This window comes from Myotis yumanensis, unplaced genomic scaffold, assembly GCF_028538775.1.
Source record: "Myotis yumanensis isolate MYYU_CA2020_CCGP unplaced genomic scaffold, mMyoYum1.0.hap1 SCAF_19, whole genome shotgun sequence".
Classification (NCBI taxonomy): domain Eukaryota; kingdom Metazoa; phylum Chordata; class Mammalia; order Chiroptera; family Vespertilionidae; genus Myotis; species Myotis yumanensis.
The window spans coordinates 5,754,991-5,775,430 of NW_027223770.1; the positions used below are offsets into that span (position 1 = coordinate 5,754,991).

Here is a 20,440-nt window from a genome sequence, read left to right on the forward strand (position 1 = left end):
GCGGGGGCGGGGGCGCGGGCGGCGGCATGAGGGCCGGCGGCCCGGGGGGCTGAGGCGCCGCCTGCCGCGGCCGCGCGTCCTCCATGGAGGCCGGAGGTGAGTGGGGCCCCCGGGGCGCCGGGCTCGGGGCGGGGGCGGGGGCGGGCGCGGCCCGGAGGGGACGCGGGGGCGTCGCCGGGGCCGTGCGCGGGCAGCGGGGGCGCGGGGCGCGGGGGGCGGCGGCGCCCAGCTTTGTTTCACTTTCGCTGTCAGCGCCGCCGCCGCGTCCCCCGCCGCCGGCAGGACCGGAGGACGGGCCTCGCGCGGCGCGGACCCCCAGCCCGGGGAGTAGGGGTCCCGGGTGGGACGCGGGGTGAGACCCGAGGGGGTGGCTGCCGGGTGCCGGGTGCCGCACGCGCAGGTCGGGGGGAGTCGCGCTGCTCCTGACGAACGGTGCGGTCGGGGGTCCCCCCCGGCCCCCCAAGTATCAGTTTTACATTCACAAAATGGATAGAAAAATTCCTGCCTCCGTGGGCGCTTGGGCGCTTCCCAAACTTGCCTCCTCGCGAAAATGGGGTCTGGGGCCCTTATTTAAAAAACAAAAGTAAATGTAAATACATAAATAAATGTAACACCTAAGACACATATGTAATATGTAACATTTATATCCCCAGCCTTTCCCAGTGCAGAGGGATTCGCAGAGCCGGGCGCGACTGGGGTGCGGCCGCCGGTGCGTGTGCGGCGGGTTGAGTTTCGGGGGGGGGCCCTTGCCGGCGGCTGTCACCGAGGCCAGTGTGGACTCGGGGTGTAGTGGCCGCCCCCAGCCGCCCGCGAGCTGTCACCTCCGTGGGGAGGGTGCCCTTGTGCAAAGGCAAAACCTCAGGACGTGCCCCTCGTCCTCCCCCCCAGCCACCTTGCCCCGAAAACCCACCCGTGTAGAAACGGGGTGTGTGTGGGGGTTATGGTGGGAGACCCCACTCTCTCGTGAACCCCCTGCTGACGGCAGCTCCCAGAGCAGCCATGCTAAGCCGGGGTCAAGGCCTGGGGCCCGGCACGTGTTCCAGAAGCTCCCTGTGCTCCCCTCCCAGCGGAGTCCAGCTTCCTCCCCTGGATTGTGGACGGTTCCCGGCTTGTCTGGCGGGGCAGGGGCTGCGGGTGGGAGGTTGAAGTCCCGGGCTATTCCCGGGGGTGGTGTAACTTTTTAATTCGGGAAGTGACAGTTCTTTGTTTGCTGGAGCCGGGCATTCAGTGGAAGGTGTAGAGGCAGCTCGGGCCTTCCCATCTAGATAAGGGCTTTCTTTTCAGTGCCCGTTCCCCACAGGACTCGCTCTAAATGGCCCGGACTATTCGCCCGAATCGTCTGTGAGTCTTTTTATAGCTTCCGCTGTCATTTTCATTGACCCCTTAATCGTTAAATCTGAAAGCGATCTATAGCGAGTTTCTCTTTTTAGCACGAATCTGTTTCCAGTTCTGGGTTTTTTCCTAGTGATGGACCACTGTGTTTCGGGGTGTGGGCAGAGCTGTTGAGAGCTGCCAAGCTACTGTTAAAAAAAAAAAAAAAAGGGCCTGAGCGTTTTACATTCTTTTAAACTGAATCAAGCCTATTGTCATGGGGTTACAATGGACAAGAGTGGGTATCTTCAGAGCAGTGGTTGGAGTTCATTTATTCATTCAACAAGTATTTGTGGAGTACCTGCTGTGTGCTAGCACTGGCCAGTAGAAATGAAACGTGAGCCACATACGTAATTTAAAACGTTCCGGTAGCTGCATAAAAAAAGTGAAACAGATGAAATTAATTTTAAAACTATATCTTTGTCAGTCCAACATGTCTAAAACATCATTTTGATATGTAATCATGATTACTAATATATTTTAGACTTTTTTTTGGTATTAAGTCTTCAAGATGAGATGTATATTATATACATAATCTTAATTTGGACTCACCACATTTTCATTGGTCTGTAGCCACGTGTGGCTAGTGGTTACTTATTGGACAGCACAGCCCAATAGCCATGAACAGATAAGTTTGGGCTGGGGGTGGGGAAGAGATGGACAATAAATACATAAAAATGACAAGTGCCATCAAGAAAAGATAGATGAGCGATAGTTATAAAGAAAATTTAATGGAGTGAGAGGAAAGTGGCTGGGCCACTTTATTTATTTGTTTATTTTTTAAAATATATTTTTATTGATTTTGGAGAGGGAGAGGGGGAGAGAGAAAGAGATAGAAACATCAATGATGAGAATCATTGATCAGCTGCCTCCTGCACACCCCACACTGGGGATCGAGCCCACATCTCAGGCATGTGCCCTGACGGAATTGAACCAAGACCTTCTGGTCCATAGGTCAATACTCAACCACTGAGCCACACCAGCCAGCCTAACTGGGCCACTTTAGATTGTGAGGCCAGGAAGGCTTCTGAGAAGGCGACATCAGCACCAGCCCTGAACGGTGAGATGGAACAGCCAGGCAAAGATCTGGGGCCCTCCAGGCAGCGTTTCCCAGGCCGATGGACCATCTAATGCAGTGGTTCTCAACCTTCTGGCCCTTTAAATACAGTTCCTCATGTTGTGACCCAACCATAAAATTATTTTCGTTGCTACTTCATAACTGTAATGTTGCTACTGTTATGAATGATAATGTAAATATCTCATATGCAGGATGGTCTTAGGCGACCCCTGTGAAAGGGTCGTTCGACCGCCAAAGGGGTCTCGACCCACAGATTGAGAACCGCTGATAATGTAATGATCCTGAGGCAGGACCATTCACCTTGCTTTCTGCTGCCTGGAGTCATAGCTTTCGTCTCCATGTTAAGGCGAATCTCCTTTCACAGACAAGGCCCATCATGAATATCTTTCCGTTCAGCCTGGGTGTCCACACACATCCCAGTGTTTAATTAGAAAACCCTGGTCTTTTTCACCAAGAAGGGCCATGGCAGGTGCCGTCCCAGATGAAGCGGGATCCCCGTGGCTCTGGCTGTGTAAGCTCTGCACTAATGGCGGCTTTCTTTCCCAGCAGCCAATTTTAGTCGGGGCCCAGCCTCTCCCTTCAGAATTTCCTTCGTTCCAGAAATGAAGAAGAGACAGGAGTCACTGGGTTCTTTCTTCTTTTAGCTCCTGGATTCCTGAGCCTGAAATAGCAAGAGGTTAAATCCCCAAATCACAGAATTAGAGTGTGAAATCTGGGAATAGCTCATGTTTAAGAAGCATTTCATGTGAAATGTTTGGCACAGGCATCATAATAGTTTAAGGGGCTTCATTTTATTTATATATAAGGAAGGTATATCATGTATATTTATTCAACAAATATTTACTGACTGCCTGTTCTCTGCCAGGAACTCTGCTAGGAACTGGGGGTAAACATACAAGGTCCTTGCTCCCGTGGAGTTGATGTTCTAGTTGGGGAAGATAGTTAATAATCAAATTAGTGATTGTGCTGTAAAGAAAAGTGAGAAGCCCTAGCCAGTTTGGCTCAGTGGATAGATAGACCATCGGCCTGTGGACAAGTGCCCCACGTTCGATTCCGGTCAAGGGCACATGCCCGGGTTGTGGGGTCGACCCCCAGTAGGGGGCGTGCAAGAGGCAGCCGATCAATGATTCTCTCTCATCATTGATGTTTCTAAAAAAAAGAAAAGTGAGCCCTAACCGGTTTGGCTCAGTGGATAGAGCGTAGGCCTGCGGACTCAAGGGTCCCAGGTTCGATTCCGGTCAAGGGCATGTACCTTGGTTGCGGGCACATCCCCAGTAGGGAGTGTGCAGGAGGCAGCTGATCGATGTTTCTCTTTCATTGATGTTTCTAACTCTCTATCCCTCTCCCTTCCTCTTTGTAAAAAATCAATAAAATATATTTTAAAAAAAAGAAAGAAAAGTGAGAAGTTGAAGGTGTGAAAGAGATTGATTTGGGGGTCAGAGAAGGGCTCTCTAAGGAGCTACCATTTAAGCTGAGATCTGAATGAAGAGAAGGCACCAGCCCCAGAGGCATTCCTGGGGATGAGAATAGCTGGTGCAAAGGCCCTGGGGTTGGAACTAATGGAGCACAGTGAAGGGTGAGAGAAGGCTAGTTAGTATGCTAGAGCCAGGAGCAAGAAGAGAAATAGAAGCCCAGGTGGGAGACAAGGCAGGGGCCAGTTTCTGCAGGACTCTGAGGGCAGGGTGAGGAGTTTGTATTTTAGTCTAAGAGTGATTGAAGCGGGTTACTTTGGAAGGTGAGGAGAATGGATGGTAGGGGCCAGAGTGGGAGCTAGGAGAGCAGTTGGAAGGCTGCTTAGAGAAAGAGGATGATGTTGCATAGATTAGAATAGTAGCCATGGAAATAAGGGAAGTTAAGTTGGCCAAGTCTCTTGGAAAAAGATTTGATAGAACTTGCTAAGCAGCGGTTCTCAACCTGTGGGTTGCAACCCCTTTGGAGGTCGAACGACCTTTTCACAGGGGTCGCCTAAGACCATCCTGCTTATCAGATATTTACATTAAGATTCATAACAGCAGCAAAATTACAGTTATGAAGTAGCAACAAAAATAATTTTATGGTTGGGTCACAGCATGAGGAACTGTATTTAAAGGGCCAGAAGGTTGAGAACCGCTGTGTTAATGGATTTGGATTGGGAGGTGAAGAAAAGAGAAAAGTCAAGGATGCCCTTTTCATATTATGTAGAGCCTCTGTGGTGTTCCAGAGGATGGCTAGTGTGCATGGGGAGGAAGTGAACCATGTGTAAATATAGTCCGGATGGAGTCATGAAATTTGTCATTGTCCGTGTCATTTAGTATTGTGTACATATGGGGTCTCAGCCTCGGCACTACTGACATTTTGGGCCAGAAAATGCTTCATGTGGGGGCTGACCTCTGGATTGTAGGATGCTTAGCAGCACCCACGGCCTCCACCCCTTACATAGCAGTAGCACCACCCCCAGTTATGACAACAAAAGTGTCTCCAGACATGCCACGTGTGCCCAGGGGGCAAAATTACCCCCCCATTGAGAACCACTGGGCTACATGTAGAAGGCATTAACAGATTAGGGCTGTGTCACCATATGAAAATATCTGGAAGGAGCTGTTGCAGGATTGTTGCATAACTTTAAGAGATCTGTTTTGGATTTAAAATATACAGTAAAATATTCTTGTCATGTAAACATTCGCATCCAGAGGAATATGCTTCTACAGAAAAATAATGATATAAACGAAAGGATCAAGTGTACAAACACAAATTTCTAGGAGGAATTACCGGGGCCTATACAAACACCAGTTTAGACTTAATATTTTAAAACCTAGATTTACATATAGAACCTCAGGGAATGAATATAAAGGAAACTTCCTTAAATGGCAAAGCCACCAAAGGCTTGATGTGATTATATGCACTTATATGTGCATCTTTACCATCTGTTTCATTGAATCCAAGATATGGATCATATTGGCCTATGTATCACTGAAAAAAAAAATACTGCCTGTGTAACCATGAAACGTCATCACTTGTGAGACATAACCTGATTTCATGGCGGTCAAAATGTGAGAAGACATCAAGATGTGTCCTAGGATATATGAACTATGGGTGCTTAAGTTAGTTTCTATCTGGTAACGGCTATAAAAGGGTCAAAGTCTCGGAACTGTTAAAGTGGAACATACACACCAGGAAGTGAGCTCATGCAGGAGGGAAGCCAGTTATTATATTAGTATGTGTCACCATTACACATCATCGTGGTCAGAAAATCAATTTCGAGGGCCTTTAACTTACCAGCTTCACCAGCCATGGAGACCTTCCAGTGGAGGAGGAAATGAAACCAGGGCCTGCCCTTCCTGTCGATGGAGAAGCACCTTCCCAGCACTTAACTCCTCACAAGGTGCTGTCCTAGGCCCGACAGACACAAAGATTAAATCGTCTTGCTGTTTCTGAACAAAGATGCTTACATTCTGCAGGCGGGGGAGGCGCAGAGGGAAATTGGCTATTACAGGAGAGAATGAAATAAGCAGAGAAATAAGTATTTCTACTCTGATAGTGTGAGATCAGGGTATGCTTCCCAGTTGCTAATCTAGGTGGGATTCTCCAAAGCAGAAAAGGAGTCCAGCTGTGAATGAGCATGAGCTACTCGGGGCTTGACTCTGGTCTAAGCAAGAGGAAGCAGGGCAAGTGCTGAACATTTGATTTTAGTCTTGATGATGGGGTGGGGGGGCGGCGGGGGAGGGGGCATGAGTTTCAGATAACTCTTTTCTCCCAGGAGCGGGCTTTTTTGAGGAGAATTTAAATACATTTGAAAGCCTCCTAATCTGCACCATCTAACAGTCTTGCCTGGGCTAGTCCTGATCTGGTCCTCTCCTTTCTTCCTCTTCAGGCATTCATAGGAAAATGAGGCCTCTGGTCACTGGGTTTACCCTTCCAAAGGTTACTGAGTCATGGGTAACCAGCAGAGGGGAGTGCCAGAGCTGAGTAACCGCGGTGGAATGTGGCCTTTGGCTACTGGTACTGCCCCAGGTCACTTAAGTGGCAATTCCCTCCCAGAATCCCACCCGTGCCATGGTGAGACAGTGGCTTTCCGGGTCTGAGTCAGGGCGGTGAGGAGGGGAGTGAGAGTGCTGGTTTGAAGCATGCTGTCTCCTGTCCCAGAGGAACCGCTGCTGCTGGCCGAACTCAAGCCCGGGCGCCCCCACCAGTTCGATTGGAAGTCGAGCTGTGAAACCTGGAGTGTCGCCTTCTCCCCAGATGGCTCCTGGTTTGCTTGGTCGCAAGGACACTGCATTGTCAAGCTGATCCCCTGGCCGCTGGAGGAGCAGTTGTAAGTACTCTGGCCTCCCAAGGCACGAGCGCTTATTCAAACTACTACCTGCTCTTGGGTCTTGCTGCCTGAGAACAGGAGAGGGAAACGGCGGGACAGTTCAGGAATCAGCCACCGGACTCACAGAGCCCACGTGCAGGACCTGGGAAAATTAATTCCATCGAGATTACGTTAGCCCCAAGTTTTTAAAAACAGATTCATTGAGGTATAATTTACCCACCATACAATTTGCCCATTTAAAGTGTATCTATCACCATGACTAATATTAGAACATTTTCATTACTAATAAAAGAAACCTACATCCCTAAGCCAGCACCCTCCAAACCCCTCTACTCGCCAGCCCTGCGTAGCCACTAATCTACTTTCTGTCGTTATAGATTGCCTATTCTGAACATTTTGTATCAATCAGATAATACGTAGACTTTTTTGACTGGCTTCGTTCGCTCAGTGTTTCCAGTTACTTATGTTGATGCATGTGTCAGTACTTCATTTCCTTTCATTGCCGAGTATTCCATTGCATGGAGAGAACCACATTTTGTTTATACATTTATCATCGCTGGACATTTGGGCTGTTTTCACCTTTGGCTGTTATAAAGAATGCTGCTGTGAACATCTGTGTACAAGTCTTTGTGTGGACATGTCGTTACCAGAAAGGGGACCTGGCCCTTGGTGGTTCTTGGTGCAGGAAAAATTTCACAACACGAGCCCGGATGACTATGAGGGAACATTTATTAAAGCTGGGGTCGCAAAACAAGACAGGACCCGGCATTGCAGAAGCAACAGGAGAGCCGAGGCTGGGCTGCCGTGGCTCTCTGGGAAGTCAGCGAAAAGGGCGCCTTGGGAACAGGTTCAGGGGACTAGCCTTTGACGACTGAGCTGCCACTGCCCATTGCTCCCCAGGTACAAGTCTTGTGGGTCCTTTGGGGTGTAGGAGATGCATGCTTGTGGGGGGAAGAAGAAGGGGAAGGGAATGGCAGGGGCTGCTCCCTAGACCAGCGGTTGCCAACTTTTCGGACCTCACGGACCACCGGTTGGCCCGCTGCTCCAAAGGTTTCCTTAAACCAGCGGTTGCCAACCCTTCCGGACCTCACAGACCACCAGTGGTCTGGGGACCACCGGTTGGCGACCACTGCCCTAGACCCAGAGCACGCCCTGGGTCCTTTGTCTTGAGACTTTATCTCAAAGGCAGGAAGGTCTCAGGGGAGGGTCTCCATAGAATATTCATCAGTCTTCTAGGTGTGCCCATCCAGGTTCCTGGTCTTTACTGATTGGTCAGTGTTAGGGCTGGGAGTTGTCAGTCTTCGAGGCTGGTCCTGGTGTCGCCCACCTGGTTTTGCTGCTTTTCTTGGTCTGGAGGCTGGAATACAACTGAGGCCTAGATGTTATTTCTAGGAAGGTGACCTCCTGTATCTACTGTAAATTGCTTTGCAAGTTTGTTCAGCTAACTGCCTCAGTTTCCCTATTCCATTTGTCCTGGCTTACTGGCCTGTCTCAATATGATTTCATATGTTTTCTGTGTTTAACCGTTTGAGGAACTATCAGACTTTTTCAAAGTGGCTCTACCGTTTTACAATCCCACCAGCAATGTGTGAGTTTAAGAAATTTTCACATCCTCCCCAACACTTGCTATTGTCTGTCTTTGTGATTGTAGCCCAGCCGCCCTGGTTGGGATGAAGTGGCCTCTTACGGTGGTTCTGATGTGCATTTCCTTGATGGGCACTGATGTTGAGCACCTTTCCGTGTGCTTATTGGCCCTTCGTATATCTGCTTTGGAGAATTGTCTCCTCAGAGCCTTTGCCCATTTTAAAATAGGGTGTTGTCTTTTCATTATCTACCACGTTTAGTTTCTGATATTTTTCTTTCTTTGGGCTGGACAGGTCCAGCGTCTGAAAGCTCTGAGGCCCCAGTCAGTGGCCCAGCATTTGCATTTTTCATTTGTCCCAGGGTAACTCTGTCTGCATCTATGTTTTCAGCCAACATTTGTTGCAAATCTTCTTTGCCTAAAACTGAGCCGGGGGCGAGAATCCTAAATAAACCAAACACACAGCCTGTGCCCTTGAGGCTTTCATTTGTTTTGCTTTAGGCATTTCTTATAAATTGTATATTAGATTTTTTTTTTAAAATATATTTTATTGATTTTTTACAGAGAGGAAGGGAGAGAGATAGATAGTTAGAAACATCGATGGGAGAGAAACATCGATCAGCTGCCTCCTGCACATCTCCCACTGGGGATGTGCCCACAACCCAGGTACATGCCCTTGACCGGAATCGAACCTGGGACCCTTGAGTCCGCAGGCCGACGCTCTATCCACTGAGCCAAACCGGTTTTGGCCATTGTATATTAGATTTAAGTTTTTTAGAAGTTTAGTCTGAAATGTGTTGCCTTGATAATAGGTAAAGCTGATGAGAGTTTGCTGAGATGGGTACTCTGTACACTGTTGGGGTTGAGGGGTAAATTTGTGCACTTTCTGGAAGGAAATCTATTTGACAATAGGCATTAAAGACCTTAAAAATGTCCTAACAGTGATTAGGAATCTCAGAAACGGGCTCATCTATTTACATGCATCATGAAATTAATTATATAGTAATTAAAATTCAGAAACAGCTACAAATTGGATGATGAGACAATGGTTAAGGACATTATGGCATCTATATATATAAAACCCTAATATGCAAATAGACCGAATGGCGGACCAACCAGCTGGTCGGTATGATGTGCGCTGACCACCAGGGGGCGCGCACAGAACATGGTGGGCATTGGCAGCAGGCAACACAGTGGGGAACATGGCAGACATCAGCCATGGCAGGATGGTGGAGCAGGTGAGCGGGGGCACCAGACCAAGGCGAGGCACCAGTCACTGTCATCGGGGCAAGCCTTTGGTGGTTACTGAAAATTCTTTGCTCCCCCACACCGCGGTCTCGCCTGGTGCTTGCACCTGCTGCCGGTGCCGGCCTGCTTGCACCCACTGCCAGCAACGGCCCTGCTCTCCTCACTGCTGGCGCCTGATGCTGGTCCCGATCACTCCCTGCCGTCTGTGGGTGCAAGTGGTGGCTGCCAGCCCCGATTGCCCCTCAGGGCTTCTCCATCTCCCCCTGCTCCTGAGGGGTGATCAGGGCAGTAGCTGCTGCTCGCACCTGCTGACAGTGCCGCCCTGCTTGTGCCAGCCCTGCTCGCACCGGCTGCTGGCATTGGCCCCAATGGCTCCACGCCGTCAGCGGGTGTGAGCAGGGCCTGCGCCCTCAGCATGTGGGAGCAGTGGCGGTGGTAGCGGGGCTGCCAGCAGATAGGGGACTGGGGGCCATGGCGGGAGGGGCCGGGCGGGGGTGTAGAGGATGGGCCAAGACCCGCCCCTGTGCCCACCGCAGCCTCGTGGCCCACAGTTCCTTTCAAGGTGCACAAATTCGTGCACTGGGTGCCTAGTTTTTATATATTTTAGCAGCTGTCAAAGATTGTGTGTATTTTTTAATAAATCTTTATTGTTGAAAGTATTATATATGTCCCTTTTTCCCCCCATTGCCCTCTTCCACCCTCCTCTCCCTCAAGCCTTTACCACCCTATTGTCTGTGTCTATGGGTTATGCATATACACATATGAGTTCATTGATTTATCTCTTTTCCCCTCCACCCTCCCCTGCCTTCCCTCTGAGGATTGAGCCTGTTCGATGTTTCTTTGTCTCTGGGTCTATTTTTGTTCATCAGTTTATGTTGTTCATTAGATTCCACATATGAGTGAGATCATGTGACACTTATCTTTCTCCATCCATGCTGTTGCAAATAAATAATAAGAGTTCTTTCTTTTTTACAGCTGCATAGTATTCCATTGTGTAGATGTACCACAGTTTATTAATCCACTCATCTGCTGATGGGCACTTGGGCTGTTTCCAGATCTTAGCTATGGTGAATTGTGCTGCTATGAACATAGGGGTGCATATATCCTTTCAGATTGGTGTTTCTGTTTTCTTGGGATATATTCCTAGAAGTGGGATCACTGGGTCAAGTGGGAGTTCCATTTTTAATCTTTTGAGGAAGCTCCATACTGTTCTCCACAGTGGCTGCACCAGTCTGCATTCCCACCAGCAGTGCACAGAGTTTCCTTTTCTCTACATCCTTGCCAACACTTGTCGTTTGTCGATTTGTTGATGATAGTCATTTTAACAGGTATAAGGTGGTACCTCATTGTCATTTTGATTTGCAATTCTCAGATGATCAGTGACTTTGAGCACTTTTTCATATGTCTCTTGGCATTCTGTATGTCCGTTTTGGAGAAGTGTCTGTTTAGGTCCTTTGCCCATTTTTTAATTGGATTGTTTGTTTTCCTTTTGTTAAGTTGTATGAGTTCCCTGTGGATTTTGGAGGTTAACCCAAATATGTTCTCCCATGGGGTGAACACTCTTGTTATTTTATTGATGGTTTCTTTTGTTGTGCAGAAGCTCTTTATTTTGATGTAGTCCCATTTGTTTTTTTTCTCCTTAATTTCCATTGTCCTAGGAGATGTATCCGTAAACATATTGCTACAAGATGTCTGAGATTTCCTGCCAGCGGTTTCTTCTAGGATTTTTATGGCTTCCTGTCTTACATTTAAGTCTTTTATCCATTTTAAGTTTATTTTGGTGTATGGTGTAAGTTGGTGGTCTAATTTCATTTTTTTGCTTATATCTGTCCAATTTTCCCAACACCATTTATTGAAGAGACTATCTTGACTCCTTTGTCAGATATAAATTGAGCATAATGACTTAGGTCAATTGCTGGGTTCTCTGTTCTGTTCCATTGGTCTATATATCTGTTCTTATGCCAGTACCAGGCTGTTTTGAGTTAGGTGGCTTTGTAATATAACTTGAAATCTGGTATTGTGATTCCTCCAACTTTGTTTTTCTTTCTTAAGATTGCTGCAGCTATTTGGGGTCTTTTTTGATTGCATATAAATTTTTGGAATATTTGTTCTAGCTCTGTGAAATATCCTCTTGGTATTTTAATAGGGATTGCCTTGAATCTGTAGATTGTCTTGGGTAATGTGGACATTTTAAATGATGTTGATTCTACCAATCCATGAACATGGCATATTCTTCCACTTGCGTATATCTTCCTCTATCTCTTTTTTCAATGTCTTGTAGTTTTCCGTGTGTGTGTGTGTGTGTGTGTTATTGTTGTTGGTGGTTTTTTTTAGTCGTGATTTTCGGTTCCTTCTATAGTCAGTTAAATAATGCCAAGGTCATTTATTGTTGTTGTTGTTTTTTAAATATATTTTTATTGATTTCAGAGAGAGAGAGGGAGAGGGAAAGAGAGATTGAAATGTCTATAATGAGAGAGAATCATTGATCGGCTGCCTCCTGCATGCCCTCTACTGCGGATGCAGCCCACAACCCAGGCATGTGCCCTTGACCAGAATCGAACCTGGGACCCTTCAGTCCGCAGGCTGTATCCATTGAGCCAGACTGGATAGGGCCATTCATTGTTTATTGATCCACTTACTCTTAAGTACAGGGGACTAAACTTCACATCCAGAATTAAGTCTGATATAAATCTATAGTCTGAAAAAGTTTTTAAAAGCATAAAATGGCCTTGGCCAGGTGGCTCAGTTGGCTGGAACATCGTTCTGTACACCAAAAAGGTTGTGGGTGATTCCTGGTCAGGGCACATACCTAGATTGCAGGTTTGGTCCCTGGTTCGGTGCAGCCAATCGATGTTTCTCTCTTTCTCTCTCTCTCCCAGTTCCTTTCTCTAAAATCAGTCAACATATCCTCAGAAGAAGATTTTTTAAAAAGCATAAAATGAAATATGTGTGTGTTTTTTTCCTAAAAGTGATTTTTGTACTTAAATATATACAGTATTATAGGTAAATATAGTCTTCCCATATTAACTGTTAATAGCCTCACTTCCAAATGTTCCCCACATTTCTGTTATTTTTATAATTCAAAATAATTTTTAAGTCCTTTACAAAAGGAGGAGTCTGGGGCATTTATGATCTTCTTAGGATTGTTACACCTTTTAAAAAATATTTTTATTGATTTCAGAGAGGAAGGGAGGAGGGGGAGAGAGATATAGGAACATCAGTGATGAGAGAGAATCACTGATAGCCTGCCTCCTGCACGCCCCCTACTGGGGATTGAGCCCACAACCTGGGCATGTGCTCTGAGGGGAATTGAACCTTGATCTCCTGGTTCTTAGGTCACGCCGGGCAGGCCCAGGATTGTTACACATTTTAAAATGTCATATGTGCTTTTGATATGGAGCAAGTAATTGATACTAACCAAATAGTTGTAATACTTTTAGAAATAAACTTTTTAGAAACTTTAATTTCAGTGAAGTTCTCCCAATGAGCCTATCCTGCCCCTAGTTACCCCTTTTCAAGCTGCACCTCCCCACCTCCCATGTAGCTCATCCCTTGATTCATTGACAGACTCAGAAGTCCAAGGGATCTGTTGAGCAGTAAGCTAGGATTCCCAAGACTTACTTACGTTCTGGTTCCAGATCTGCCCCTGATTTGGGGACCACAGGAAAGTCAACTCTACCCCTAAGGTGGAGATTTTAGTATCTTTCTAGAGAAATTAAATGTATGATATTAAAATGATTTAACATATTAATGTGCCTTAATTTCTTTGGAATAAAGTAGCTATAAAAGTATCCCTTAATTCAAATACAGAAATTAGGATTTTATAAAAAATAAAACAAATATAACTTTGGAGGGTCACGCCGTCCTGTGAAGTTTTTCCATAGCCTGCCTTTTACGTGCTTTTTCCCTGGATGGCAAACTCAGGCTCCTGTGCCAGGGCCAGGCAGGTCTGCGATGTGTGTGGGGCCATGTGTGGGTTGGGCAGGCCCAATCAAAAAGATACTCATTATCACATCCACATGTTTTGTCAGAATAACAAAACCTCAGACTATATTGGGCCATTTAGACCAGGGGTCAGCAGTTTTTTTCTGTAAAGGCCCAAATAGTAAATATTTTCGGTTTTGTAGGCTATGTGTCTGTCAGCGGCACTCAGCTAGGCCGTTACAGCATCAAAGCACCCATAGAAAACGGGGGAGCACATGAGCCTGGTGGTATTCCACTAAAACTTTATTTACAAAAACAGGCTGCTGGTCTAGGCAGAGCTGGCCGACCTCTGATTGAGATTAATAGAGCTTTAGAGCCAAAGGAGGCTACGTTGCTTCCATCCCTCCTAGCTTTATAGGTGAGCTTGGTTAAATGTTTTTAGTCTATTTCAACCACACAACTGACAAACATGTGATTTCCTTCCTTTTGGGGACAAATGTAGGACCTGAAAAGGTCCCGCTACATCTGTGTGGTCTAGGATTTCTCATGGAACTCAGTTCCAGCTTTGTCATCTCCATTTCCCCTAGTTTGATATGTCCCAGGGTGCGGTCAAGGTCACGTAGGAAAGTAGGACCTCATGCTCACACTGATCAAGTGCATCACCAGCAGGAAACGTCAGGTGTTCTGGCTGAACCTCCGGCTGTCTAACTGCTCATGCCTTTGAGATACTGGCTGCCAGGCGAGTGGTGGAGGGCCCAGCAGTTAGGGACCGAGTGTTAAAGTAGAAAGTTAAAGGAAGAGGTTCCAGTTGCTCAGTGCACCCGAGTGGTTCTGTGGGTTCTTTCTCTCTGTGGACTATCCTGCTGGTTGGAAGTAAATGAAAGAGCCTTATTAATTGGTTGGGACATAGTGAGTAAAGGCAGAAATCAGTGTGTACCAAGCCAAGTGGGGGCAGGAAAAGGGTCTATTTCCCTGCTGCTGGGGAGTTTTCTAAGCTAGAGATGGGAGGCTCCTCAGGGAGGAGAGCTGCGGGTGGCTAGCGAGGCTCTCAGTTCTGTCCTAGCTCCAGACCTGCCGCGTGCTTGCTTTCCCGTGGGAAACGCTGAGTGCGCCTTTCCTTTCCCACCACACCACCCCCCCAGAGGACTTGCTCCCACAGGCAGGCCCCCATTGCAGGGCTGTTCCAGATGGGATGAGCCAAGGCCAGGGAAGCCTCTGTTACACGAATTCGAAAAAGAAAACTCACACCAGAATTCACCGAAGCCCAGCTTGTTGCCAGGACTTTCAAGTCTTAGATACCCAGGATGAAAAGCGGGTTCACTTGGTGACGGTTTCGTACTCATTAAGAACTCTCTACCTCCCCAGCATCCCTAAAGGGTTTGAAGCCAAAAGCCGAAGCAGCAAAAATGATACAAAAGGGCGAGGCAGCCCAAAGGAGAAGACACTGGACTGTGGGCAGATTGTGTGGGGTTTGGCCTTCAGCCCGTGGCCTTCTCCACCCAGCAGGAAGCTCTGGGCACGCCACCATCCCCCAGGGCCAGACGCCTCCTGCCTGATCCTCGCGACGGGGCTCAACGATGGGCAGATCAAGATCTGGGAGGTGCAGACAGGTAGGTCGTTTCTGGCTGGCACAGGGTCCTGGAGGCTCGTGTGCATGTCCTCAGCGGGGGCTTGAAGGGCCCCAGCCCCCCAGTCGGCTGAGGGGTGCAGCTGTGACGGGCAGACCAGGTGCCATCTCTCCCACTGACCGAGTGCTCCTGCTGCCCCGCTAGGGCTCCTGCTTTTGAATCTTTCCGGCCACCAAGATGTTGTGAGAGATCTGAGCTTCACACCCAGCGGCAGTTTGATTTTGGTCTCTGCGTCTCGGGACAAGACTCTGCGCATCTGGGACCTGAATAAACATGGTATGGAGGCGATGAACTCCTGGGAACTCCTAAAATACTGTATGTGCTCCTTTCCCTACTTTACCTGTGTCATTTTTACCCAGAGTAGTGTTTCTCCATCTTTTTTTCTATTCTTGTTTCTTTAGGAGCCTTTTCCGACAATTTTTTCTTAATCACTCCCCCTCATCCCTTGAAGATTTTAATTCTGTATATCTGTCTGTTGATTGAATACATATTTATACACTGTAAGGAAAAAACTGAGATTTTTTTAAACCAATAGAACCAGTTTTTGCCACTGTTGATCTCACCTTTATTGAAAATACGGTGACGGAGAATACCTTTCCCACCATGGCATCACTGACATTTTGGGCTGCATAATTCTTATTATGGGCTCTACCCTGTAGATGCCAGCAGCACCCTCTACAGTCGTGACAACCACATGTGTGCAGACATTGCCAGTGTCCACGTGGAGGGCACAGTCTCCCCAGTTGAGAACCGCTGATCTAGAGGAAGTCATCCTCCCTGGGCACTTCCTGTTAGAAGTAAAGTTTCTTTGTGAAGTAGAATCGAGGTCTAGAAGAATTCTCTCAGGCTTGAGGGGGTCGGCTTTTATGCAATTCTGCCTTGAACAGAATTATAGAGGAGCAGCCCAGTGAAGAATTCCGCACGTCTCTGGTGTCGATCCTCGAACTGGAAGGTGACACAGGGAAGGGGAATTCGTTAGCAGGTCATTCCTCCCCCACCTGGGTGGGCACGCGGAGGCTGGAGGGAGGTGGGATGAGGAAATGGTGATGCGGGCAGTTCATGAAGAGACACTCATCCCTGATGATGCAAAGGCACCGCACTCTTGCCTGAGCCATGGCTGTTCTCTAAACCGTGACAGGGGCCCTGTCTGTTTCCCTCTTAGAAACAAGTCCAGTAATTTGTCAAAACAGCTGAGGAGGAGGTGCATGTAGTTTCCTCACCTGAGGGCCCCTCGTCACTAAGAGACCTCTGTCCAGTTCCTCCCGTTACTGTGGGGCTCGTAGTCATACCATCCAAGCTAGGCCTGCTGACCGGGAGGGTTATTCAGAGGCAGTGCCACCATTGAAGGCAGGTTCTGGAAGTGGCTTTGGAAATCACTTGGTGGTTGGGAAGCTGCGGGTGACAGAGTGGGCAGAATCACTAGACCAATTATTAGGGCTTTTCAAACAGGAGGGGAATAAGGCAGTGTTCCCAGGTATTGGGCCCTGCCCTACCTGACGTGCCTTAATTTATTCAACACTCACGACGACCTCAGGGCAGGTGTACTGTTCTTATTGGATAGCTGGAGAAACCACGACTGGCTCTTAAACATTTATATTTATCCACACATACCCATAAATTTATAAATGACCATATATATTCTTAAAATAATCAATATATATTTTAAAGAATAAAATAGCACATATGTGTTTTTTTATTTTATATATATATGTATATATATATATTTATTGATTTTATTTTATTTTTTTCCTGCCCTGGTTGGGGCTTTTCAGTGGTTAGAGCGTCGGCCCAAGTACTGGAGGGACTTAGGTTTGATTCCTGGTCAAGGTCACATACTTGGGTGTGGGTTTGCTCTCTGCCCCCGATTGGGGGTCGGGGTGCATGTGAGAGGCAACCAGTTCATGTGACTCTTTCACATCAGTGTTTCTCTCTTCCCCCCCATCTTTCCCTTCCACTCTCTCTGAAAAGCAGTGGAAAAAATATCCTCAGGTGAGGATCAACAAAACAAAAATATTTTTAAAGTTTTTTCCCTTTTATTTTAGCTTGATTCCCGCCCACGCCAGCCTTGCCATCTTTCTGATTCTCCCTTCGGTTGAATTCCTCCATAATCCCCTGTAATCTTGTGTAGCCCATGCTAAGAGTCTTCCATATTTCTTTCCATATTTTGCTTACACTTGTATGACCCTATTTGGACAATCACACTCTTACATTTATGGGTTTTGGAGTCATTATGTTTCACAAGAATGGAATCATAGTCTTCCTATTTTTTTCCTGAATCTTGTTTTTTCATTAAAGATACTCCATGGGAAATCTAGATTCTTAATTTAATATGAATTAACAGGGTGGATCCACCTGCTACACTCTCTATTCACACATTTCCCTATGGATGGGCATTTTGTTTTTTTCAAAAACTGAAACCTGGAGAGGTTGGTGAGTGATTCAGGATTGTGTGCTAAGTGAACAGCAGAGCCAGGGTTCAAGCCCAAGTTTGCCTGACTCCGGAACACGTGGCCCTAGTAACTGCACCATTGCTCATCCAGACACCTGGGGGGCGGGGCGGGGGGGGCGAAGGAGGGGAGGGGGCGTGGGAACCTTGTGGCGAGGGGGAAACCATTACAGAGAGAAGTGAAGATACACACTCTCAAATTCGGAAGGATGCTTCTAAGTATAATTGAGGTGGTTGGGGGACTGGAGAAGAATGTTCTTTGCTATCAAAGGGATCTATGGAACCTGATCTGTCTACACCGTTTGTCCTGATGATCCTGTGGAGTTTGGTGAAACAGTGGGCAGTGATTTCCCTTGGGTGTTAGAATATCATATTAATAGATTTCAGGTATTTAAATGACAGGTTTTGTCATATTGCTTTCTCTGCATTAAAAAGTGGGCGGTGGCACTCAGTTGCTAGAGAACTGGGTGGGTGGCCCATCACTACCCTCAGTCTTCCTGCTTCGTGGTTTGAGACAGCTCACTGTCTGCCCCTTTGTCTGCCAGGTAAACAGATTCAGGTGTTGTCGGGCCACCTGCAGTGGGTTTACTGCTGCTCCATCTCCCCGGACTGCAGCATGCTTTGCTCTGCAGCTGGAGAAAAGTCGGTAAGTCTCACACATCAGGTGTTATTTCCTCTGTTGTGTTGGTTCGGCAAGCCCTGGAGGTGTTGTAGCCGCCTTGTGTGTGAGAGGGTCAGTAAGCCAAGTGTCTCAAACCCTGCCTCCTGCATCCCTCCCTTTTGATTTGCACTTCGACATGAGCCAGAAGAGGAGGTTAAGTTTACATAGATCGCTACCTTCATTGGAGGCCTGTTTGTCCTGACAAATGGGAAAGGGGTGCTTTTTAAATTTCTTTTCCCCTTAGAGAGTCTACGATTTCAAAAGTTGCAACCCATGTATGGATCCAGATTTCCTTTGCACCGTCTAGTTTATAGCTACCTAATTAGGCTTTTCATTTCAGATCATAAAATGTACAGCTACTTATTGAACTTTGCCCTGACATCCTGTCTGTTATTTTTAAAGAAGTATTAGAAACCCAAGAATACTTTGGGAACAGTTTTGCATGGAGCTGTGTGCTGTGGCTGACTTGGGAAAGTTAAGAATTCGCTGTTTGGTGCAGCCCAGGTGGTTAATCATTCATTGGAGGTTTGGAACTATGTGAAAGTGAGTTTTCTTAAAGGAAAGAAAATAAAATCCTATTTGCAATGACTCTCAGGAATGTTGAAAGTGATGAGCTGTGTCCATGTGCAGTGGTGGGCAGTCCCATGGTTCTGAAGCACACGGGTGTAAAATGGCCGGCAGACTCAGGTGTTGGTAGCCCTGGAGTTCTCACTCTGACCCCTTTTTTGGTATTAAATGAAGGGACAAGCTAGCATGTGGCTTAGGTCTTCATCCACACACACTGCGTGTTTGCAAACAGCTCAGAAGCAGAACTCGGAAGCTTCTACTGACCCATGTTAGCTGGCAGTCTTCCTGAGGTCGGCCCTGTTTGCTCCTCCTTGAGCATGTCCGTTGGTTAGGCACCTCGAGAATGCGGACTGTCACTTATTTAAGCCTATGATACATTTTGGAAGAGTTGTAGAAGGAAGGGTGGAATGTGGCTTCCTCTGGCCGTGGGGCCTGAAGTGGGCATTGCTCACATTCTAAATACTATGTTTCCGCCCCTAACCAGGCCCCTGTCGCTTTCCACAGGTCTTCCTATGGAGCATGCGGTCCTACACGTTAATCCGGAAGCTAGAGGGCCACCAGAGCAGTGTTGTCTCTTGTGACTTCTCCCCTGACTCTGCCTTGCTTGTCACGGCTTCTTACGACACCAACGTGATCATGTGGGACCCTTACACTGGCGAGAGGCTGAGGTCACTCCAGTAAGGACCCGCATCCCTGCTTACGGCTTCCTTGTGGGGTGACTGATGAGAAACCTGTGCTGGATGAGACATGTCCCTTTTAGAGTCGGGGCATGGGAGGGGCATCCTGGGTAAAAGACACGGTGGGTTCAGTGCCTATTCTGAGGCTGGTGTACAGCAGTGCTTTCTTGTCAATTAAGTTCTCAAATTAGACCCAAGTGCCTTCAACCTTCCTGCTCAGTGAGACTTTACTTCTTTGGATTCAACATTAAGAAACCTCAAAGTGACTCTTTTTTTCCATTTACTAATAACTGTAGTAACAAGTTCAGAGCGATCCTTTTATCGAAACTGCTATTTCCATAATGAATTTTCATGTTTGCACAAATTTGGTCTATTTTTCTCCTTTATCTCTGTTTTATGAAGCAAATAATAGGTAGTCCTATAATTATCATGTATCTGAGCCTAAAAATGACTTTCAGTTTGTACCGTGGCATTCAAGTGAGGGCTGACCTACTTTGCATAAGGAAACTAGCACAGGGAGTGTTAGCCACCTCCGGCCCCCTCTGTAAGACGCTTGGAGCCTTAGTAAATGCACTTTTCTCCAGTCTTCTTTTCTAGTCCGCAAGTCCCAAGGTTTTCCATATGGGGTACAAGATGCGTCCTGAGCCTTTTCATAGCCAGGTAGTTTGGCCTCCTGCCTGGGGGTGAAGGTGAAGGGTGAGGGGTGGCCATCACTCCTTACTGTCCTGTTTCTTTCTCCTCAGCCACGCCCAGCTCGAACCCCCCATGGATGACAGCGATGTCCACATTAGCTCCCTGAGATCTGTGTGCTTCTCTCCAGAAGGCTTGTACCTTGCCACTGTGGCGGATGACAGGTAACCAGAGGCTCTCTTTATGTGGCCTCAGAGCAGGTGCTCGCATGTCATTGTAGCGTTTCCCTAGGCGTCTGGCTCCAGGTTTGCTAATGTGCAAACATGCTTTTCTTTCT

The 20,440-nt window shown here is 47.3% G+C and overlaps 2 protein-coding genes across 4 annotated transcripts in view; one reads left to right on the forward strand and one right to left on the reverse strand.

Moving 5' to 3' along the window:
• Positions 1-20,440, forward strand: part of WSB2 (WD repeat and SOCS box containing 2) — a 22,272-nt gene continuing 1,832 nt past the window's right edge. Inside the window, exons 1-7 of one of the 3 annotated variants that reach the window (XM_070399924.1) lie at positions 1-96; positions 6,572-6,740; positions 14,860-15,104; positions 15,267-15,398; positions 18,114-18,214; positions 19,301-19,473; positions 20,217-20,327. In XM_070399924.1, coding sequence (XP_070256025.1) covers positions 84-96; positions 6,572-6,740; positions 14,860-15,104; positions 15,267-15,398; positions 18,114-18,214; positions 19,301-19,473; positions 20,217-20,327 — 944 coding nt within the window. In that variant the 5' untranslated portion in view covers positions 1-83. Of the gene's footprint in view, positions 97-6,196; positions 6,485-6,552; positions 6,741-14,859; positions 15,105-15,266; positions 15,399-18,113; positions 18,215-19,300; positions 19,474-20,216; positions 20,328-20,440 lie in introns of those variants that run through there. The other 2 variants (XM_070399922.1, XM_070399923.1) reach the window with 2 other exon arrangements.
• The window catches only part of RFC5 (replication factor C subunit 5), a 17,702-nt gene continuing 12,948 nt past the window's right edge, over positions 15,687-20,440 (reverse strand). The window contains exon 11 of the mRNA XM_070399926.1: positions 15,687-16,067. Within this exon, the coding sequence (XP_070256027.1) occupies positions 15,965-16,067 (103 nt within the window). The 3' untranslated portion in view covers positions 15,687-15,964. The remainder of the gene's footprint in view (positions 16,068-20,440) is intronic.